General features: G+C 50.2%; 1 protein-coding gene and 1 pseudogene across 1 annotated transcript; one reads left to right on the top strand and one right to left on the bottom strand.

The window, feature by feature from the left end:
- Nucleotides 1-255: 255 nt before the first annotated feature.
- On the bottom strand, nucleotides 256-5,421 carry LOC122699656 (ubiquitin domain-containing protein TINCR). The gene is made up of 3 exons (XM_043911869.1): nucleotides 5,084-5,421; nucleotides 1,952-2,062; nucleotides 256-1,425 (listed from the first exon to the last, which is right to left on the bottom strand). Exons 1-2 carry the CDS (start codon nucleotides 5,341-5,343, stop codon nucleotides 2,059-2,061), a joined length of 264 nt encoding a protein of 87 aa, XP_043767804.1. The 5' UTR covers nucleotides 5,344-5,421; the 3' UTR covers nucleotides 256-1,425; nucleotides 1,952-2,058.
- An 8,594-nt stretch (nucleotides 5,422-14,015) lies between these two features.
- On the top strand, nucleotides 14,016-22,822 carry LOC122700725 (annotated as a pseudogene).
- The last annotated feature ends 1,281 nt before the right edge of the window (nucleotides 22,823-24,103 follow it).

The following is a 24,103-nucleotide window of genomic DNA, read 5'->3' as shown; positions in this document are numbered from 1 at the left end:
GGTGACTATTAAAAGCCCCACTTTCCTGCTGGGCCCTGGGGGTGGGGGGTGGGGGATGGGGAGTGGGCAGGTCCCTCAGCGTTTGCGTGACCCACCAAGGCCAAAACCAGGCAGAAGCAGGGGCCTGGGCTGCCTGGCCCCAGGAGGAGGAACGCCAACCCCAGACAGGCTTGTCTGAGGGGAGGCTAGCGGAGCCCCGCAGGCCTGGTGCTGTCCCCACCCAGTGGAAGACAAAGTCCAATCTGAGCGGTGTTCTCCCTGTGGCCACGATTTATTATCCATCTGTCCCTACTCTGGGCCCTGCAGCCAACAAAACTCTTAATTAAAACATTATTTCTTCCCAGACTCCTGAGTCTCTACCCTGTGATGCCAGCACCCAGGGCGTGAATGCAGCCCTCGAGAGTGCATGCGAATGGGCTACCCCGGGTGGTGGGTGGACTGCACAGAGGACCCGATGCCTTGCGGCCAAAGATCAGAAATACAACTGAGTACCCGCGTTCTACTTGGAGGGCCTTTTTTCTTTTTTCTGTCCCCACATCGCAGCTTGTGCGCTCTTAATTCCCCAACCAGGGATTGAACCCTGGCTGGAAGCACAGCGGAAGCAGAGTCCTAACCACTGGACCACAGGGAATTCCCCACCCAGAGGGTCTTATACCCAGAATTCCTACAACACACTGCCTGGAATAGTCCGGATCACCCCCATGATTATCATCAATGTCTCAGCGCTCTGCCAGGCACAGACCCCCACCCATTCAACCAGAAGACCCTGTGCTGCAAGTGAAGGACGCCGACAAGGAAGCAGGCATGGGTGCAACTTGTGGAGAGGTTTGGGGGAGGCGGAAAGTGCAACACTGGAGTGCTGAGAGAGGGCTGGCGTCCCCCAGTCTTCACCTTCAGTCATTTGAGAGTTCATGAGTAACCGGCCACACCCACCAGTTGAGGCTCTTCACAGTAGAGGGGGACTGTGGGGGCCCCAAAGAGGACAAGGTGCTCACTGGCTGGGAAGAAGGAAATCCAAGACTTCCTGGAGGAGGCTGCAATCCCCGGTGGACTGGAGCTGAAGACAGGGGTGTGAGAAGTGCTTCCAGCATGGGGCACAGCTTGGGCAGAGGAATGCCCGAGAGAACGTTCAAGGCAGGAGCTGGTGATGCCCACAAGCTCCCCTCGTCTCCGCTCTATGCTTCTCCACATGTGACATCCTCCAGCTGCCTCCCAAGATGACACTGTGGCTCCCCCTGGGCACTTGAAGCTCCAAGGTGGGAGCCATGGCCTCAGGATCACACAGCACAACTGGAAGGCTGGCTGGCCTGGAGCAGCAATGTCCTCAGTCAGTGTCAAGGACTAGGGCTCCATCAGAAAGGTCCCAGGCGGTGGGCAGCAGCTGGGCAGACCAGTGTTTCACCATCTATCCTGGGAGCCCAGAACCTTGGAACAGCAGGAGGGAGGGGATAAGACAATTTCAATCCAGGCCCCAATAAGAGGATGAAAGACCAGCTCTCTGACCAGTCTTCCTTCTTACCTTCCCCCTAATACCTGCCACCAGCTCCTCCCCTTCCATCACCCTGGTAGCCAGGGGAGCTTGGCACTTGGAGCCGCCTGGTGGCAGTAACAAGAATTGCAGGCAAAGAGTGCAATTACACCAAACATGCCAACCAAAGTCCACTCTTTCAATGGCAGGAGGGGGAGTAACAGAACCCAGAGCACATGAGCAATTTCCCCAAGGACACACAGCAAGTCAGGGCAGCATTACTCAGGGCCACGTATTAGTTCAAAGGGAAGGGAGAACATGAGGCCTGTGACCCTACCCCAGGGTCTAGAAGTGCAGGAATATGGAGAGGGGTGATGGTCATCAGAGATGAGTTCATTCTCATCTCTGCGTCTCAGTTTACCCGTCTGTGGTCTCCATAATCTCTAAGGTCCCTTCCATGTCCCAAGTACTAGAGAGACTTACCCTGAGTGAGGTCAAGGCTCCCAGGAGATTCGCCTCCCCATCCCAGCCGCTGCTTCAGCCAGCACCTTTGGTCCCCTCGGCCACGGCTCTGCATCCTCCAACCCAGGTTACCTGCAGGAGGGAGACAGAAAGACACGGGTTACAGGCCAACGCAGCCCTCACCTTGGCACTTACGGCCTCCTGGTTTGCCTGGTATCCAGCCAATGCATCTTTCTGTATCTGCCACGACTCGCTTCCACCCTAGAGATCCTCTCTCTTGCTTCCAGGAGCCATTAGGACTCCAGGAAGATGTTCTGAGCATCCTCCTCCTCACCTCCAGAGAGCATACAGTCAATGAACATTTGTTGAGCACCTACTGTGTGGCAGGCACTGAACTGGGGAGACAGCAGTGAATAGGATGGACAACAATGCCCTCATAGAGTTTACAGTCTAGTGGGGGAGATGGGGTGAAAAGAATTAGTAAAGTAGTAGCAAAAATAATCAGTGAAATATAGACAAGTCAGTTCCAGGGAGAAAGATAAAGCAGGTGTTGGTGGGATGCAGTTTTAAACAGGTGGTCAGGGAAAATTACACTGAGGAAAAGTGTATAGGATAAGATTACACTGAGGATAATCTACACTGAACTAAGGCCTGAAGGAGCTGAGGGAGGGAATTGGAAAGCATTCCAGGTAGAGGGAACAGCAGTGCAAAGGCCCTGAGGTAGGACCACGCCTAGAGAGTTGGAGGAACAGCAAGCTGACTCTGTCTTAGTTCAGCTGCCACCATCACTCACCATCACCAGACCGCCCCTCCACCACCAGTTTATCCTTCCTGCAGAGGGCGCCTGTGAGCACCTGAGTCAGGCCACACCCCTCCTCTGCCCATAGCCCTCCAGGGCTCCCATCTCCCTTGGGGATCAAAGCTCAAGTCCTCCTCATGGCCCACAAGGTCCTGCATGACCTGCCCCAGCCCCTCCTTGCCCTCCCCTCCTCCCTTTCTCCACCTCGCTTACTCTGCCCCAGACACAGGGGCCTCCTCACTGTTCCTCCAACACACCAGGTCGTGCCCCAGGGCCTTTGCATATGCTGTGCCCTCTGCCTGGAACACCCTCCTGCCTACTCTTGTTCTCTGTTTAATCAGCTCCTTCACATGGTACTCTGAAATGTCAGCTTCTCTGAGACACCTCTCCTGGCCACTGTTGATAAGGCAGCAACACCTCCATCACTCTTGACCTTTCTGCAACTTTCCACAGCACTTATTACAACCTGATGTTTTATCACATATTTATTTGGTTCCTTGTCTGTCTCTCCCACTAGACTGACTGTGGGCTCCATGAGGGCAAGCCTAGTCTGGGTCTCTGCTGAATGCCAGTGCCCAGCACATGACCTGGCATACACTAGGCGATTAATGAATGCTTATTGTATATTGAACACTAATTGTGTGGGTATTTGTGCATCATTCAGCTGCTAGGCTTTGTCTGGCCACTGCCAGAAACATCCTCTCCCAGCGCACCCCCATCTCCTCCTACTCCTGAGACCCTCCCTTGAGAGGTCCTGGAGAGACAAGCCCTCCTACTGCATCTTGAGCCTTCAGGAATGTCATCTGAGACTACTGCTCTCAAAATATCCCCCAGGGACTTTCCTGATGGTCCAGTGGCTAAGACTCTGCGCTCTAATACAGAGGGCCTGGGTTCAATCCTTGGTCAGGGAACTAGATCCCACATGCTGCAACTAAGAGTTTGCATGCTGCAACTGAAAGATCACACATGTCACAGTGAAAATCGAAGATCTCAAGTGCTGCAACCAGCATTTGAGACCCAGTGTGGTCAAACAAGTATTTTTAAAAAGCCACCCCGGGCTTGGTGGATCAAGCCTCTAGGGGCCCAGCAAGCATAATCCCCATAAACTCCAAGATTACACAGAAAGTTCCAGTTCCTCCCCCATCCAGCATGTTTATCTTGGGTTCTGGGACCAGCCACTGCCCATCTCATCCATCTCATTGTCCATCTAGCCAAGCATCAGCCTTCACCATTTCCCAAAGCTGCCCCAGGGCTCTGCGTTTGCTGTTCTCATGGCCCTTCTGCCCAACCCCCACCCTCCTTGAACTGGGAGACCCACTCATCTCAGGTCACCTTGGTCAGGGGACCTCTCTAGGTACCCCCAGATGGCCAGATCAGAGCATGGGCAGCAAGGGCAGCAGGAGTTTGTGGGGAAGGCAGGGGTAGTGGGGGAAATGAACAGAGAAGGAAGAGAGACATACATACATATATAGAGAAAAACAGCAGAGGCAGAAATGAATAGAGACACAGAGAAACAGAGAGAGAGATAGATAGACAGAGACAGGAAGAAGGAAAGGAAATGAAATTTAACAGGGACAGCATCCCCCAGAGAGGGACCGACGGAAAACAGAGAGATCAAGAGAAATGCAGGGGAGGCTTCAGAGAGGCAGACAGAGTGATAAAAGAAGAAAACCTGCAGGGGGAATCGAGCAGCCCTCCTGACCTTTCTTGGCACCTGGCTCCCTCCATCCTTCCTTCACAGCGGGTTCCCACAATAGCCAGTGCTTGGAGGGGAGAATGGGGGCGGCAAACACAGGGGCAAGAAGGGCCCCTAGTCCATCCCCGGCAACCATCCCACCCACTCCACCCCATCCCAACCAAGCTCTCTCCTCGCCTCCCCCCAGCCTGACCCACTTCCCAACTTCCCAGCCCACTGGCGATGCCAGCCAGGCCCTGGGGTGCCCTGCTGTCTTCCCCTAGCACCCCCAGCCAGGACCCCAGCCAGGCCCAGCAGTGCCCTCCAGGCCCCATCCATCCTGACCCACCTCCCACCCAGCCCGGGACGCCAGCCAGGCTCTCAGTTCCTTGCCATCTCCCCCATAGGCCTGACTCACCCCTCACCTGGGACCCAGCCAGGCCCCTGTTCTCTCCCCATCCCTGACCCACCACCATCCCCTCTTCCACCCCAACCAGGCCCACCAGTGCCCCCCAGGCCCCGTCAATCCTGACCCACCTCCCAACCCATCACTCCAGTTCCCCGTCGTCTCCCCGGAGCCCTGACTCACCCCTCACCCGGAACTCCAGCCGGGGCCACCTGACCCCCGCCCCCAGGCCCCAGCCCCAGTTCCCAGGTCGCCGGCCCAGCCCCCGGCCACCTGGGGTCGCTGACGAGCAGAAGCACCGAGCCGTCCTGTAGTCGCACGTCGCGCACCGTCTGGTGGTCGTCCAGCCGCCGCGCGTTGTAGTAGAAGGTGCGCTTCCAGGAGCTCACTCCCTGGCCCACGAGCTGGGCGCGCAGGTCGCTGAGCGTGTCCCGCGGCCGCACAGTGAGCGGCAGCAGCAGCGCCTCGTCCGCCAGGTGCACCTTGATGTGGTAGCGCTTCCAGCGAGATAGGCCCCGCCGCAGCCCCTCCATGGCTGGCACCGGGCGCTCGGACCCGGCTCGGGGCCCAGCGCGCGCGAGCCCGCCTTCGGCACCCACCCGACCGGCCCGGCCGCCCGCCCGCCCCCGCCGCGGCCGCGCCGCGCCCCGCCCCGCCCTCCCGGGCACGCCCGGCGCGCAGGCTGGAGGCCCCGCGAGGGCGGGGCGCGGCGGGAGACTCGCCGGCCCCGCGCCCCCACCCGCAGACGCCCCTCGGTTTACGCCGAGATGTATTAAGTGCCTACTGCGCGCCAGGCAGATGGAGGCGCCCAGGGAACCAGGGGATAAAACGTACAGAAAACAGCCGCATCATAAAGATAACTATGTAAATACACACTGCATCCTATCGTGGGAAATGCCAGGCAGGGACCAGAGCCCCAGACTGGCCGGCTATTTCAGAGATCAAGGTCAAGGGAGGCCCCTCTGTGGAGGTGGCATTTGAATGGAGATCTGATGGAGGAGTGAGCCAGCCACGCCAAAGGTCACAATCAAGAGTGCTTACTGCATGCTGAGCTGGGGAACAGCCCGTGCAAAGGCCCTGGGGCAAGACCCTGCCTAGTGTCTTGGAGGAACAGTGAGGAGGCCTATGGGGTTGGAGCAGAGTGAGCTAAGGGGAGGGGGGGGTTGGTGGGAAGGAATGCAGCAGGTAGTGCAGGGCCTTGAGGGTCCACAAGCAGGACTTGGGTTTTTACCCCAAGGGAGATGGGAGCCCTGGAGGGAAGTGACTGAGGTTTGTATTTGTCACTCACATATCTGACTCTCATTTAGCCCCTTATTTCCTTGATGATACATTCAACCAGTACTTATTCTGTGTCCAGGCTGAGTGAGTGATGCTGTGCGCCAGAGAAATCTCAATTTAGTGCTATGCCTTCAACGGTCACCCCACTGAAGGTCGGGGACGCAGAGCCAGACACACAGATTCCCAGTGCTATGTGGTCAGGGTTTGAGTGGTAGAAGAGACCCCAAGCTGGAAAAGGCCAGTAGGGATAGATGGCTTTCCAAATGGGTAAGCATGGAGCACTAGGGCTTTGGCATGTGAGTAGGAGTTCAGCACTCCCACCAAGGAGTTAACCTGTCCATGATCAACAACTGTTCAGCTGTGTGCCTAGCAGGGAGAAGCAAGAGTCAAGGCTTGTGGCCAATGACGGTCAGGGGAGCCTTGTAAGCAGGAAATCACCTACTCCCAGTTCCATACAGTCTTCCCCCAGCCTGGCAACCCCTTTCTCAGGCTCCACCAGCCTCTCCAGTCTTACTTATCCAAGCACCCTCTTCCTGAAAGCCTTCCTTGATTGCTGCTTGCCCCCATCCGTCGCCATACCTGCCAGGACAGGACTGGCCAGTTCTGGGTGTCCAGAATGTTGACTTGACCTCAGAGAGGCTGTCTGTACTTAGAAGCCAGTTACTGTGGAGCCCTCTGGGGGCTCCTCCTCCAGCAGTGACCAAAAGCTGGGGAGGAAGGCTGAAATCAGAACAGGGCAGTGGACAGATCGAGAGTTCTGAGCCCGACCCTGACCCTTGCATGTTTCTTAGGAAGGAACTTAACCTCTCTGGGCCTCAATGTTGCCATCTGTCCAATGGGATTGATACAAGGAATGAATTACCGCACGTAAGCACTTGGAAATACTCCTGAAGCGTAGTCACTGGCTAATTGGCTATGCTGAAAGAATCATCAAGTGCAATTAAACTACTCAAGGAAAGGCAAATAAAAACAAAAATAGCAAACAGGAAAGAGAGAGAGAGAGAAAAAAAAAACAAACCCTGCTCAGTGACAGATGGCCTTCTAAACATTTTAAAAGAGAAAAGAAAGCTTCCCTTAATTCTCACGTGGCACTATTATCTCCCATTGTACAGATTATAAGTAAAGTGAGACTTGGGCTTCCCAGGTGGAGGTAGTGGTAAAGAACCCGTCTGCTAATGCAGGAGATGTGGAAGACACGAGTTCAATCCCTGGGTCGGGAAGATCCCCTGAAGAAGGAAATGGCTACTGACTCCAGTATTCTTGCCTGGAAAACCCCATGGACAGGGGAGCCTGAGGTCTATAGTCCATGGGGTTGTAAAGAGTCAGACATGACTCAGTGACTGAACAACAACAACAAAAATGTGAGACTCAAAGAGAGTAATTTCCTTGAGGATACACAGTGAAAAATGGCAGAGCCAGGATCTGAGCCCTAGCCACCTGGCTTCAGCCATCATGCTATTGTCCACTTTCTATGCAGCTTCTTAGACAACCATCAGATTTCAGATGGAGATTTTAAAGGTGGCTAAGAGCAAACTTTATTGGATGGGGCAAGCAGCAGTGGCCATGGGACTGGAAAAGGTCAATCCTCATCCCAATTCCCAAGAAGAGTAGTACTAAAGAATGTGCTAACCATTGGACAATTGCACTCATCTCCCATGCTAGTAAGGACATGCTTAAAATCTTGCATGCTAGGCTTCAGCATTGTGTGAACCAAGAACTTCCAGATGTCCAAGCTGGGTTTAGAAAAAGAAGAGGAACCAGAGATAAAATTGCCAACATTCGCTGGATCATAGAGAAAGCTAGCAAATTCCAGGAAAACATCTACCTCTGTTTCATGGACTACGCTAAAGCCTTTGACTGTGTGTGTCATAACAAACTGTGGAAAGCTCTTAAAGAGATGGGACTACCAGACCGTCTTACCTGTCTCCTGAGGAACCTGTATGGGGGTCAAGAAGCTACAGTTAGAACCCTGTATGGAACAACTGATTGGTTCAAGATTGAGAAAGGAGTACAGCGGGGCTGCCTGCTGTCACCCTGTTTGTTTAACCTATACGCTGAACACATCATGAGAAATGCTGGGCTGGATGAGTGACAAGCTGGAATCATGATAGGCGGGAGAAACATCAACAACCTCAGATATGTGAATGATACCACTCTAATGGCAGAAGGTGAAAAGGAGCTAAAGAGCCTCTTGATGAGGGTGAAGGAGGAGAGTGAAAGAACTGGCTTAAAACTAAATATTAAAAAAACTAAGATCATGGCATCCAGCCCGTTACTTCATGGCAAATAGAAGGGGAAAAGGTGGAAGTAGTGACAGATTTCCTCTTCTTGGGCTCTAAAATCACTGTGGATGGTGACCACAGCCATGAAATCAGAAGACGATTGCTTCACGGCAGGAAAGCTATGACAAACCTAGACAGTGTGTTGAAAAGCAGAGACATTACTCTGCTGACAAAGGCGCGTATAATCAAGGCTACGGTTTTCCCAGTAGTCATGTATGGTTGTGAGAGCTGGACCGTAAAGAAGGCAGAATGCCAAAGAATTGATGCTTTTGAACTGTGGTGCTGGAGAAGACTCCTGAAAGTCCCTTGGACAGGAAGGAGATCAAACCAGTCAATCTTAAGGGAAATCAACCTTGAATACTCATTGGAAGGGCTGAAGCTGAAGCTCCAGTATTTTGGTCATCTGATGTGAACAGCCGACTCATTGGAAAAGTCCCTGATGCTGGGAAAGATTGAGGACAAGAGAAGAGGGTGTTAGAGGATGAGATGGGTGGATGGCATCACTGGGAGATAGGGAAGGACAGGGAAGCCTAGCGTGCTGCAGTCCATGGGGTCGCAAAGAGTTGGAAACAACTGGGCAACTGAACAACAAGAGGAAATTTAATTCCAGATGGATCATCCCCCACCAAGCAAAAAAATAGAGAGAAAAACAGAGACAGAGAAACTATTAAACTATTAGAAGAAAACATGGAAGTTTAATAATAATCCCAGTGTGTTGAAGCATGACATTACACCTTTAATGATTTAAAAGATTAATAACTGACTATATACAAATATAGAATTCCTATACACACAAATACTAGAAGGGTCAATAGATTAAGTCAGAGAAACTTTTCCAAGACATGGTAGACAATAGAATGATTTCCTTAATATGTAAAGAGCTTTTAGAAGTCAATGAGGACCAAAAATCCAATAGGAAGAGGCAAATGATATGAACAGTTTCTGAAAAGGGAATACAAATGTCTTCTAAGCATATAAAAGGGAGTTCATTCTCACTTGTCATAAGCTAAATATAAAATAAAACTACCACAAAATACTTAAAAAAAAATCTATCAAGTTACTAATGATGAAAAAGTTTGATAATTCACCATGTTGCTGGGGTTTGGGGAAAAGAGCAATCTCATGCACTGGGGGTGCATGTTCTAATCGCTCTGATTATATGTGTGAAATGTTCTAATCTCTCTGATAATAGCTATTAAAACGGAAACTGCTGTATCCCTTCTGGGAATCTATCCAGGTGCCCAAGGACAGATTATAGCACAGCACACAGGCTGAGCAATTTACATGTAATCCACAAGGAACTCTGAGGCTGGTCTCACTGAGCAAAGGAGGGAAACTGAGGCCCAGAGGAGGGAGACAATGAGGGTCCAGAATGCTGGTTGCGCTGTCTCAGGCAGGGGTGGGGTGGGGCTGACTTTGCCTGTGGCACTGGTCACCACAGTCCCAGCCTCCTCCCTTGTCAGGCTAACCTCCAAGTTTCAGGCAACACACCTGTCGGTGTGCAGAACAGGTCAGAGCAGAACCAGAGATGCTCAGTTTTAACATATGGAGGCCGAGCCGGCCACGCCGAGCCCTGCAAGTGCTGGGTGCCAGTTCCAATTAATTCTGACTTTCTCATTAAGCCGTTAGGAAAAGCCAGGTGGCCGCAGGCAGTAGGCCCTCTGCCTCGGCCGCTGGATCAGAGGGATCATGGTTTCTGCCTCGAGACACTGTATTATCTGTCACGGGCAATTATGGGAGACCCGGGCAGGCAGTACCAAACTTAAGAGAATCCCTGAGTTCTAGAACCTCGGAGGATCTGAATTGTGGAATCTCTGAAATCGTGGACACCCAGAATCTGAGAGTGCCTGGCATTCTAGGTCTTCAGGATAATCTCCCTTCTTCCCGAGCATTCTAGAATCCTAGAGGGAATTCTCTGTGGTCCAGTGGTTAGAACTGCACATTTTCACTGCCAGGGCCTGGGTTCTATTCCTGGTCAGGGAACGAAGATCTCCCAAACTGCACCATGTGGACAAAAAAATAGAATCCTAGAGCCAGAATCCTGAGTGGCAATCAACACATCACTCTGGCTGTCTTGGCAGGGAGAGGAATTCGTGGGCAGTCAGAGGCAGAAGGCCCGTGTGTAGGTGGAGGCCTGCACCCCACCAATACTGCAGGTAGATAGGGAGGGAGAATGCTGTGCTAGCTGGCCCCAACCTGTGACATAGTCACTGAACTTGGCATGGCCAACTTATGGGATCACAAATACTTAGCCTCTTGTGACACAGATTTCTTGGCAAAACTTATCCCCTTGGATCAGAGGGTCTCTCAAACTGGAAGCCCAGGGGCTGAATCTATTTTTTCTGTTGTTTCTGTTGTTCTTTGGTTATTTTGGCCCACATAATGTTTACAAGAACTGGTGAATGAATTTTTCCATAGAAGAGCTCCAGTGCATACAGTGGAATACCACTCAGCCATAAAAGGAGTGAAATGATGCCATTTTGCAGCAACAATGGACGGACCTAGAGATGATTATATACTAAGTGGTGATGTAAGTCAGACAAAGACTAATACCACATGGTATCACTTATATGTGGAATCTAAACTATTCCACAAGTGAACCTATCTACAAAATAGAAACAGACTCACAGACATAGAGCACAGATCTATGGCTGCCACGGGGGAGAGGGGATACAGGAGGGATGGAATGGGAGTTTGGGATTAGCAGATGCAAGTTATTATAGAGAATGGATAAATGACAAGGTTCTACTGAATAGCACAGGGAACCGTATTCGACTATATATGAACATGCTCAGTTGCTAAGTCACATCTGACTCTTTGGGACTCCATGGACTGTAACCTCCCAGGCTCCTCTGTCCATGGGACTTTCCAGGCAAGAATACTGGAGTGGATTGCCATTTCCTCCTCTAGGAGATCTTCCCACCCCAGGAAACAAACCCATGTGTCCTGCATCTCCTCGCATTGGGCAGGCAGATTCTTTACCTCTGAGCCACCTGGGAATCCCATATTCAACTATATCCTGGGATAGACCATAATGGAAAAGAATATTAAAAAGAAACATGTATAAACTGAGTCACTTCGCTGTACTGCAGAAATTAACACAACATTGTAAATCAACTATACCTTGATTAAAAAGTTAAAAAAAAAAAAAAAAAAGACACTCTAAGGACTCCCCAGGTGGTCCAGTGGCTGAGACTCCTTTCTCCCAATGCCAAGGGCTGGGGTTTGATCCCTGGTCAGGGAATTAGATCCCACATGCTGCAACGGAAGATTCAACATGATGCAACAAAGATTGAAGATCCCAAAGATCTTAATGTGCTGCAGTAAGAGCCAACGCAGCTTTATTTGAGTCTTTAAGACGACCCTCAGATCCCTAGTGGTGAGTGGAGAATTCTCAGGGGATTCCACTGACCCATGGGTTAATGTATGTACTTGTAGTTATAAGGATCAAAGAGATGGTTTCTGAAACTTCCTGAGTCCTTAGGCTGTGTGCCAGGCAGTGTTCAAAGAGCTTTACAAACCCTAACTCACTTAATCACTGGACAGCAAACCTATGAGGCTGCTAGCATATCAGACCCATTATACAGATGAGGAAACTGAGTCCACAGCATGAAAAGCAGCACCAAGTAAATGCTTGGGTTTAGCAGAACCTAAAATTTGCTCAGTCACCTCTGTGGACACCCGTTCCTGTCTCTCCAGAGAGCATTGCCTCTGGCATCCCAGGAAATTTTCCTGAATGTTTCGGTTCTCCAGTTTCTTGGGTGACTCCATGCAGAACTGCTGGGAAAGGTGAGGAGAGACGAGAGTGTGGCAAGTTTCTGGGTCCATGGAAATATCAGACACACAGAGACACCCCCCAGTCTCTGACACACACACATACACACACACATCACACACCTTGAGACAAAATGAGACCGAGACTGGCTAGATACACACTCCCAAGATAAAACCAGACACGCCCATTTCAAAACACTTGTGCGCACACACACCCAGACCAATGAAAACACACCCCAAGACAAGTAGTGCTGTGCACAGGAGATAGGCACAGGGCCATGGCTTGGGGGTGGCAAGTTACAGGGACTCTGGACATCCTTGATTCCTGCGAAACCCTACTCCAGCTTTCATCTTCATCTCCACCCTGGGGTCAGGCCTCCCTCTAACGCGGCATTGGACCAGTAAGGGAACCGCAAGTGGAGAGAAAGGCACTGGGGCTGGCCAAGAGGCCAGGTAGGAACAATCGCGGGGCAGAGTATGGCTCTCTGGCACCATCCAGTGGCCATGGGGTTGGGGTCAGGGGTCACAGCAGCCCCTGAATTTCAATATCTTTGCGTCTCCAGGTCCCTCTGCATCTGCTTTTGTCTCTATCTGGGTCCGTGTGTCTCTCTCTATGCGTCTCAGTCTGTCTTCTCTGTGCATTGCTGTCTCTTTTTCCTTCTGAGTCTATCTCTGTTTCTCTGTTCCTTCTTCATCTCTCCATCTTTTTTTCTCTCTCTCCCACTCTTCCTGCTCCCTACCCCCACCCTGACAACTCGTCTTCCATGAATTAGCCACCTCCCTCATTAGCCTGCAACTGTGACTCAGTCCAGATTGGGCATGAGGTACCAACCTTATCAGCTTTGCTAGCCAGCGTGCTCCTACGGCCTATATTCAGCTCTTTGGAGTGGGGGTGGGGGGACCTCATGCCTGGAGTCTGCAGGGGTTCCCCCTGCTGTTATCTTTGTCTAGATAACTTGGCCATGAGCCCACCTTGGCTTGCCCCTTCCCCAGGACTGGCTGCTGCTGGTTCCCTGGAGACAGAAAGTGCTGGTTGCCTTTCTGGGATAACAGACACCTTTATCCCTACTAGGAGCCTGAGGATCCCTTCAACTGCTGAAGCCTGCCATCCCCACCCCCAGGGCCCCCAAATCACCTGTGTCTGGTGGCCTGATCCCTGACCCCTCTGGGATCTCACAGGTCACTCTGAACCCAAGCCACCCACATTCCTGCTTGCTGGGTTCCTCCCAGATGGCTGCACCCATTCCTTCCCAGGGGCTCCTGCACATTCTGTTCCCTCTCTTGGGATGCCCTTCCAGTCAGCCCCTTCAGGAAGCCAGGCTCACTCCACCTCCTGCTTGAAACACCCGCCATGGGCTCCACAGAGCAGATCATGGTGTCCCGAGCACAGAGCCTGGCACACAGGAAATGTCCTGGAAGCTGCTGCTAAACAGAGGAACTCTCTCCGGCTTCCCTGGTGGCTCGGTGGTAAAGAATCCGCCTGCCAATGCCAGGAGACCTAGGTTCCATCCCTATGTCCAGAAGATCCCCTGGAGAAGGAAATGGCAAGCCACTCCAATATTTTTGCCTGGGAAATCCCACGGACAGAGGAGCCTGGCAGGCTGCAGTCCATGGGGTTGCAGAGAGTCGGACACAACTGAGCAGCTATGTCGAGCCCAGGTCACTCATCTTGTCTTGCTGGGCGTGTGGGCCTTGACCTAACAGACTGCATTTCACCCTGTGCCCTGTTTTCCCAGGGACAGGCGGCGAGGAGCCTTTTTCTGGACTGCCTGTGAAATTTGCCCTGCTGGGTCTCATCTCAGCCGAGTCTGTAAATATTCGGTCCGCTGGGGCCAGCAGGGGAAGATTCAGTGTGTTTTACGAGCCTCCCCATGGGGGCCCAGCGCGAAGTTTCTGTGGCTGGCTATGTGGGGCGCCCGGCAGTTTCACGGCTGGCTGGCTCGAGGTGGGTCTGACTGTGGGATTGGAGGCAGCCTCGAGGTATCATCAGCGGCTGCCGGCACTTAACCCCTCAGTGTGCGGCTTTCAGACACCCGAACAGGGCCCCTTGTTTGAAAAACTGCTAACGCAGGGTTATAGATCACAGCTGTGGTGGGCACGGGGGCAGATCCAACCCCCTCCCCAAGACTGCAAGGAGGCGGAAGGCCCCAATTTAGACCTGGCTCTTCTAGAAGAATGGACTGCAACCAATCACTGGCTAAGCACCCACAGATGCTGGGTCCTGTACAAAGCACTTGATTTTTGACTGTTTAAAAAAAATACTTTTATTTTAGAGACTTCCCTAGTGGTTCAGTCACTAAGACTCTGTGCTCCCAATGCAGGTGGCCCAGGTTCAATCCCTGGTCAGGGAATCAGATCCCACATGTCGCAGCTAAGAGTTTGCATATACCTACTAAGACCTGGTACAACCTAATAAAAGAAAATAATAATAATAACTTTATTTATTTTTTTACTGTGCTGGGCCTTTGTTGATGCACAGGCTTTTCGCTAGTTGCGGCGAGTGGGGGCTACTCTTTAGTTGAGGTGCACGGGCTTCTCGTTGCGGTGGCTTCTCTTGTGGAGCACAGGCTCTAGAGTGCTGGCTTCTGTAGTTTCTTCTCCTGGGCTCTCGAGCAGAGGCTCAATAGTTGTGGCACAAGGGCTTAATTGCTGCTTAGCATGTGGGATCTTTCCCAGGTCAAGGATCAAACCCATGTCTCCTATACCAGCAGGCAGATTCTTTATCACTGAGCCCCCAGGGAAGCCTTGCAAAGCACTTTAAATGCATCAGCTCTTTGCATCCTCAGAAATCCCCCAGCCCATTTTACAATGAGAAAACTCAGGGACTTCCCTGGAGATCCAGTAGTTAAGACTCTGTACTCCCAATGCAGGGGGCACAGGTTCAATCTCTGGTTGGGGAGGATCTTACATGCTGTGTGACATGGCCAAAAAAAAAAAAAAGACAGCGAGAAAAACTCAGGCGTTCTAGGTAACTGGTTCCAGGTCATCCAGGTGGCAAAGGGTAGAGCTGGGATAACATTCTGCAGCCTGGCTTGGTCTCGCATAAGCCACCCAGCCCTCACGGGGGCCTCCCTGACAGGACCATGGTGAGGAGCCCCTGGAAGCCACTTCTCAACAGTCAGCCTCCCAAGGGTGAATGGAGGGAGGGCTTGAATCAGATCAATGGGTCAGTTGGGCCTGGGAACCTGAATTTTAAATAAGCCCCTCCCTGGGAATTCCCCCAGAGGTCCAGTGGTTAGAACTCAGTGCTTTCGCTGCCGTGGCCCAGGTTCTCCCTAGTCAGGGAACTAAGATCCCACAAGCCACCATGGTGGTGTGACTACAAAATAAGTAAGCCCATCCCTCCACCCCCAGGTAACTCTTGCTAGAGGTGTTCCTTGGACCTTCCTCGGGAATAGCAGCAGCCTTACTACTGCATATGTCCAAACATTCGTGTTCCCGCTCAATCTCAGTGGAGACTGGAGATGGTCTGCCACCTGGTGTTCACTGAAGACACTACAAGGTTTGGCATCCCCATCAGACATTCTAAACTAGGGGAATTCTGCCAGGCCCCGGAAGACCGAAAAGGCCAGACCAGGAATGAAAACATGAAGATAGACGATTTAAAAATTTTTTTATGTGGACCATTTTTAAAGTCTTTATTGAATTTGTTACAATATTGCTTTATGTTTTGGTTTCTTGCCTGTGAGGCATATGGGAACTCAGCTCCCTAACCAGGGATCAAACCCACACACCCTTCATTGGAAGGCAGAGTCTTAACCACTGGACCACCAGGGAAGTCCATAAGATACAGGATTATTGTGTCCCTTCTCCTCTCCATAGATTCGATAAGGATTTACTCTGTGTCTACCATGCTGGCTCCTTGGAAGAAAAGCTATGACAAACCTAGACAACATATTAAAAAAGAGAGATATCACTCTGATGACAAAGGTCTATATAGTCAAAGTTATGGTTTTCCCAGTAGTCACATATGGATGTGAGAGTTCGACCATGAAGAAGGCTAAGGACCGAAGAACGAATACTTTCAAACTGTGGTGCTGGAGAAGACTCTTGAGAGTCCCTTAGACAGTAAGGAGATCAAACTAGTCAATCCTAAAGAAAATCAACCCTGATTATTCATTGGAAGGACCGATGCTGAAGCTGAAGCTCCAATACTTTGACCACCTGATGTGAAGAGCTGACTCATTTGAAAGGACCCTGAAGCTGGGGAAGATTGAAGGCAGGAGGAAAAGGGGATGACAGACAATGAGTTGGTTGGATGGCATCATCGACTCAATGAACATGAGTTCGAGCAAACTCTGGGAGACAGTGATGGACAGGGAAGCCTGGTATGCTGCAGTCCATGGGGTCACAGAGAGTTGGACACGACTTAGTGACTGAACAACCACGTTCTGGGTGTATTAGTTAGACATGGATGTATTAACCATGTCTTTATTTTCTTGTTTCTGATGCTTTGACATCTGGGGCTTCAGCCCCTCCCAGGGCCAGCTAATTCCCAGAGACAGCAAACAAGTAGCCCTAGGGTGCCTTTCACATGCAAACCAGCTGACTCAGAGCTCTCATCCCAACTCGCTCCTCACACTATCCCCCTGCGATTATCACCCCAGGGTCAGTGCCAGGCAGCTTTTCCTCACGTTCTGTCATGTCTCATGGCCATAGCCCACCAGGCTCTTCTCTCCACGGGGTCCTCCAGGCAAGAATACTGGAATGGGTTGCCGTTTCCTCTGCCAGGGGATCTTCCCGAAACAGGAATCAAACCTGGGTCTTCCACATCACCGGCAGATTCTTTACCATCTGAGCCATCAGGCCACAAGCCTGTGGCCACAGGTAGCCACTGTCTCCCTTCCTTGGTCAGTACTCATGCCTGTGAACCCCTGCTCCCAACACAGATTCGGTCACATCCCAGGGGCACAGGCAAAATAACACCCCCCTCCCCCGCAAAGAGGTCCACATCAGAGATCCCTTCCTGACTGTGATCATGTACCAGGGAGGGAGACCCTACCAGGGCCTGAGAGTGAGCTCTTGTCTAACATTCAGAAATGAATTGTCTGAGGAGACACATGGGCTGACAAAGCAGGAGACTTTGTTGGGAAGGGGGCGTCCGGGTGGAAAGCAGCAAACAAAGGGACCCAGGAGAACTGCTCTGCCACGTGGCTCAAAGGCTCAGGGTTTATGGTAATGAGGTTGGTTTCTGAGTTGCCTCTGGCCAGTCATCTTGCTTGGCCCACATTTAGTCTGAGTCACCAGGCTTAGGGCTTCTCTGATAGCTCGGTGGTAAAGAATCCACCTGCCAATGCAGGAGACGAAAGAGACTCAGGTTCGATCCCTGAATCAGGAAGATCTCCTGGAGGAGGAATTGGCAACTCACACCAGTATTCTTGCCTGGAAAATTCTCGTAACAGAGGGGCCTGGCGGGCTACAATCCAGGGGGTCAAAAGAGTTGGACACGACTGAGCGCACACACACACACACACACACACACACCCCTGGGTCAAAAGAGTTGGACACGACTGAGCACATACACACACACACACACACACACACACACACACACACACACACACACACACACACACACACACACACACACACACACCCCTGGGTCAAAAGAGTTGGACACGACTGAGCACATACACACACACACACACACACACACACACACACACACACACACACACACACACACACACACACACACACACACACACACACACACACACACACACACACACACACCCCTGGTTCTTTCAGGTGGTGTGTGCATCTCTTGTTCAAGATGGATTCAAGCATGAAGGATTCTGGGAGGTTGGTAGGACATATTATGGGCTGGCATCTCCTCCCTGCTTTTGGCCCCTCTCGAATTCTTCTGGTTAGTTTTCAGAGGCAGCACCACTTTGCTTTTCAGGACCTATTGTTGCAAGGCAATTTGGACAAGCAGGCCTAGCCAAGGCTCGTGATTTCGGAAACTGTCCCCTAATAGTCAGAGGGAGATGTGACTGTGGAAAAAGGATGAGAAATATGCTGCATTCCTGGCTCTGAAGCTGGAGGAAGGGGCCAGGAGGCAAGGAATGTGGGCAGCTTGGAGAAGTTGGAAAAGGCAGGGAATCAGATCGCTCTCCTAGTGCCTTGGAAAGAAACAGCTCTGCAGGCACCTTGAATTGGAGGACTTCAGGCCTCCAGACTTTGAGGTGAGAGGTTTGTGTGAATTTGTTATGACAGCCAGAGGAAACACACACCTAATTCTCTTGCAGGTATTGTGTGAAACTCTCAAACCATAAAATCAGTGCAATACTGGGAATTCCCTGGTAGAGTGTTTAGAACTCAGCACACTCATTGCTGAGGCCCCAGATTTGATCCCTGATCAGGGAACTAAGATTCCCACAAAGCTGCATGGCAAGCCCCCCTCCCCAAAAATCAACGCAGTACTCTGGGGAGAGGAGATGCTGAGAAACTCACATCCTGCTGAGCCAATGAGGCCTCTGGCTCATAAGGCTGGACCTGACAGTCACCCACCAGAATCTGCCCAGGGACCTGGCGTGGAGGCATCACGCCCATTTGAGAAATGACAACTCTGAGAGCTCCAGAGAGGGTAAGTCACTTTCCCAAGGGCACACAGTTGACAAAAGAAGAAGAGTCTGGGATGTGAACCCACTGGCCTCACCATCCTGTGATCTTGTGACCAACGAGGGAGGGATGGGCTAACCTCTGGAGGGTGGGGGAGGGGCAGCACTGGGAGGTCTCAGTGGAGACCCCGCCCCTTGATCTGCAAACCAGTGAAAAAGCACCATATCCCCAGGAACCCACATCTCTGTGCCTGTGTTTTTAAAAACTTCAAAAGTCCTTTTTAGAGCACTGCATGTGAAAATATTTAACTAAGAGGAATGCGTGCAATTTGAGACTGGCAATCATTGTGCAGGCTGGGGAATTCCTGCAAAGTGAGAAAATTTAACCTAGGAGCTGTTTTGAAATGTAATGAAATCTTTATGAATACAGAATTTAGCGGTTGATGGAGTTGACACATTTTTGTAAATGTGGAGACATGTGATAAGGTATTCATTCTGATTTTGCAGTTTTCTCTTTGCATTTCTGGAGCTGATCATTTCTGCCCTCTTTCTCTCTGGGCCTCAGAAAACATTTTATGGGTCTCCTGGAGAGCATGAGTACCTTAGGCCCTATTCCTGTAGGCCTCCCAGTGCCTGTTAACATTTATTGAGCACTTAACATTTTCCAGGAGCTTTTTACGTCTATTAACTAATTTAATCTTGGCAAAGACCCTCTATGGCAAATACTGTCCTATTCTCAGTTAATAAAGCCAAAACAGAGAGGAACTATTAACTTCTATGGGCAGACAGGTAGGATGGATTCCAAGTCTGTCTCCCAAGCCTACTGCAGTGGTTCTCATTCCTATGACACCCAACAGCCCCCACCCTGACCTTTAAAACATTTTTTAAAAATCATGGCAAAATACATGTAACACAAAAGTTTGCCTTCCATGGACAGGTGCACACTGCTATATTTAAAGTGGATAACCAACAAAGATACTGTATAGCACAGGGAACTCTGCTCAATGTTATATGGCAGCCTGAATAGGAGGGGAGTTTGGGGGAGAATGGAGCAGGGCATGGAAACCCACTCCAGTATTCTTGCCTGGAAAATCCCATGGACAGAGGGGCCCGGTGGGCAACGGTCCATAGGGTCGCAGAGTGGAACCCAATGAAGTGACTTAGCATGCATACATGGTTACCTTTATATATGTGGCTGAGTCCTTTTGGTGTTCACCTGGAACTATCAAAACGTTGTTAATCAGCTATACCCCAATAAAAAAATAGAAAGTTTAATTAAAAAATCTTGCCATCCTATACATGTACCTGTGTTCATAGCAACACCATCGTATATATGACATAGAATCAACCTAAATGTCCATCGACAGAGGAATGGATAAAGATGTGGTACAATGGAATGTTCTCATACAATGGAATATTACTCAGCCATAAAAAGAATGAAGTGAAAGAATGAAATAATGTCATTTGCAGCAATATAGGTGGACCTAGAGATTATTATACTAAGTCAGACAAAAACAAAAATATCATATGATATCACTTATATATGGATAAACTATGATACGAATGTATCTATATAACATAGATTCACGGACATGGAGAACAGACTTATGTTTGCCAAGGGGGAAGGGGATGAGGGAGGGAAGGATTGGGAATCTGGGATTAGCAGATGCAAATTGGTATATATAAGATGGATAAACTACAAGGTTCACTGTATAGCACAGGGAACTATACTCAATATCCAGTGACAAACCATAATGAAAAAGAATATAACTGAGTGATTAAACAACAACCAGCAACAACATTCCAACATTCCACTCTATGGCTGGACCACAGTTTGCTTATCCACACTACTAACTCACTCATTGGTGGTGGTGGTCAGTCACTTCAATTGTGTCCAACTCTTTGCTACCCACTCGACTGTAGCCCACCAGGGTCCTCTGTCCATGGAATTCTCCAGGCAATACTGGAGTGGGTTCCCATTTCCTTCTCCAGGGGATTTTCCCCACCCAGGGATTCAATTCCCGTCTTCTGTGGCTCCTGCATTGGCAGGCAGATACTTTACCACTAAGCCACCAAGGAAGCCCTAACACACCCATTAGAATGGCTATTATTTAAAACAAGAAACACACTCAGAAAACAAGTGGTGAAGATGGAGACACACTTGGAACTCTTATGCAGGGCTGGTGAGAACGTTAAGATGGGGCAGCCGCGATGGAAAACAGCCTGGCAGTTCCTCAAAAGTTAAATGTCCAGAATGACCATAGGAGCCAGGAATTCCACCCCCATGTATATTCAAGAGAGTAGAACACAGGTGTGCAGAGACATCCAGGCGCACACATCCTCACAGCAGCATGACTGACAGAAGCCAAGAGGTGGAAACCTAAGTGTCCCAGATTCTTTTTTTTTTTTTTTGCCACACTGCGCAGCAAGCTGGATCTTAGTTCCCCACCCAGGGTTAGAATGCGTACCCCCTGCATTTGAAGCATGGGATCTTAGCCACTGGACTGCCAGGGAAGTCCCTGCAGATTCTTTTTACAAGAAGACTTTTCTTCCACCTCCCTTTTGTCTCCAGAAATAAAAATCAGTGCTAATATGACTTGTGTGCTCTGTCGCTTCAGTGGTGGTTGACTCTTTGCGACCCCAGGGACTGTAGCCTGCCAGGCTTCTCTGTCCAAGGGATTTTCCAGGCAAGAACACCATGGGTTGCCATTTCCTTCTCCAGGGGCTCTTCCTGACCAGGAAATCGAACCCGTGTCTCTTGCGTCTCCTGCATTGGCAGGCAGGTTCTTTATCACTAGTGCCACCTGGGAAGCCCATTATGACTTAACCACATACAGTTAAAAAAACAACAAAACAGCAGCCCAATCATATGATGGTCTATCAGATACAAACAGAAGAAATAAAAAGGCCATAATGTCTGATAAATACTAATTCAGCCTGTGAACGCTGGGGCACCAGTCCTGGTTACACTGAGCACAGAATGAAGTGCTCAGATGCGTGTGCCTATTGAGACAGCTCATCTGAGGCAGAAGCAGCAGGGGGGATGTTTAGACCCTGCAGATCTGTTCACAGAAATGGTGAACAACTCTTTGTAAGGTTCTGGACTAAATGACAAGCCATTTTCCTCAATTTTCCCAGAAGTTGCATTCCTGAAAAATCTATATCTTGTGACCTCTTTTCCCCGCCAAATTCACATGTTGATGTCCTGGCCCCTAGGACCTCAGGATGTGACTGTACTTGAAGACAAGACCTGCAGAGAGGTGGTTGTTGTTGAGTTGCTCAGTCGTGTCTGACATCATGACTACAGCATGCCAGACTTTCCTGTCCTTCACTATCTCCTGGAGTTTGCTCAAATTCATGTCCACAGAGGTAATCAAGTTAAAATGAGGTCATTAGAGTGGGTGCTAATCCAACATGACTGTGATTTTATAAAAAGGGGAATTGGGACACACATGCACACACACACACAGAGAAGGCTGCGTGAAGGAGGCAGAGAGACATTTATAAGTCAAGAGATGCCAAAGATTAGAAACTTCCCTGGTGGTCCAGTGGTTAAGACTTTGCCTCTCAATGCAGAGGGTGTAGGTTCAATCCCTGGTTGGGGAGCTAAGATCCCGCATTCCTCTTTGGACAAAAAAAAAAAAAACCATTAAAAAAAAAGTATTGTTTTTTTTTTTCCTCCCTGGCTGCTTGAAGATCAGCTGCCATCGTGAATGACACAGTAACTATCTGGACCAGGAAGTTCATGACCAACTGACTACTTCAGCAGAAACAAATGGTCACAGGTGTTCTTCACCCTGGAAAGGCAACAGTACCTGAAACAGAAATTTGGGAAAAACTGGCCAAAATGTACCAGACCACACCAGATGTCATCTTTGGATTTGAACTGAGAACCCATTTTGGTGGTGGCAACTGGCTTTGGAATGATTTATGATTCCTTGGATTACGCAAAGAAAGAGCCCAAACACAGGCTTACAAGACATGGCCTAAATGAGAAGAAAAAAACCTAAAGAAAACAGCCAAAGGAACTCAAGAACAGAATGAAGAAAGTCAGGGGGACTGCAAAGGCCGATGTTGGTGCTGGCACAAAAAAAGGAGTAAAAATTCTGCAGTGACTGTATCTGTGGTGACAGTGCAGATTTTTCATGAAAGAATAAACTAAGACCTTTTACAAAAAAACACACCAAACAGTATTGTAATTAATTCAATAAAGACTTAAAAAAAAAAAGATGCCAAAGACTGCCAGCGACCACCAAAGTCTGGCGACCACCAGAGACGGAGGGCTTCCCAGGTGGCACTAATGGTGAAGAACCTGCCTGCCAATTCAGGAAACATGAGACACAGTTTTGATCCCTTGGTCAGGAAGATCCCGTAGAGAAGGGAATGGTTACCCACTCCAGTATTGCCTGGAGAATTCCAAGAACAGAGGAGCCTGGCGGGCTACAGTCGATGCAGACATGGTGTTGCAAAGACTCAGACATGACTGAGTGACTAAAGCTTTGACTTTGACTGGACTGGACTGGAGTCTGGGAAAGGGCCTTTAACAGAACCCCCTCAACAGCCTTAGAAGAAAACAGCTGTGCTGACACCTTGATTTTGGACTCCTGACCTCTACAACTGGAGGATAATAAATGTTTACAACACCTGTTCTGCAGTGTATCCAAGTAAAATGGAGCCTGGTCTTAGGCCTGGGTAATGAGGAAGGGGCTTGTCTCTCCTCACAGGCTGTGGGGTGATACTGGCCCACACTCTCCACACTTCCTGGGGCCCCCTCGGGAGCACTGAACTTTAGGAATTGCTCCTACCTTGTGACAAGATCTGAAAACAGGTGTCACCTCCAGATCCCAACCCCAATCTGGCTTCTCCTGGCCAACTCAGAACCCCCGGGACCCTAGTTTCCAGACTAGTTTGTGGGGTGAGACGAGGGTCTCTGTGCAGAAGGGAAGATGCCATGCTGGGCCCCAGTGCACCATGGAGATGGCGTCCTGTCAACTTGTCATTGGAAAATGACTCTAAAAGCCCCCGTGGTGAGGGAGGTGTTTATTTGGGCAATTCAGACAGACAGGGACTGCCAGACAGTGGAGGGCCAGAGCTGGCCTGCCTTTCATATGTGGGCTTCAAGGCAAGCTGGGTCGGGTTTTCAGATTGCTCTTTTAAACCCCCCCTTCACCGACCCAGCAGGAACACAGGGGACTCCAGGAGAACTGGCAATTGTTCTGGGGCCAGTGGGTGGCTGTCCTAGTTAGAGAGGAAGGGGAGGGAAAGGGGGGAATCATGTTCCCAGCAGGCCACACACAGGTTAACTCATCACTTGCCAGTCCAGACTACACGGGTCCAGGGCTGGGACTCAGGGAAGCAGCGCTCCCTCCCCCCCAGGGTCAGCCTGACAGCCACCA

The sequence above is a fragment of the Cervus elaphus genome, chromosome 9, assembly GCF_910594005.1.
Source record: "Cervus elaphus chromosome 9, mCerEla1.1, whole genome shotgun sequence".
Classification (NCBI taxonomy): Eukaryota; Metazoa; Chordata; class Mammalia; order Artiodactyla; family Cervidae; genus Cervus; species Cervus elaphus.
This window is presented reverse-complemented; position numbering and strand designations above follow the sequence as displayed.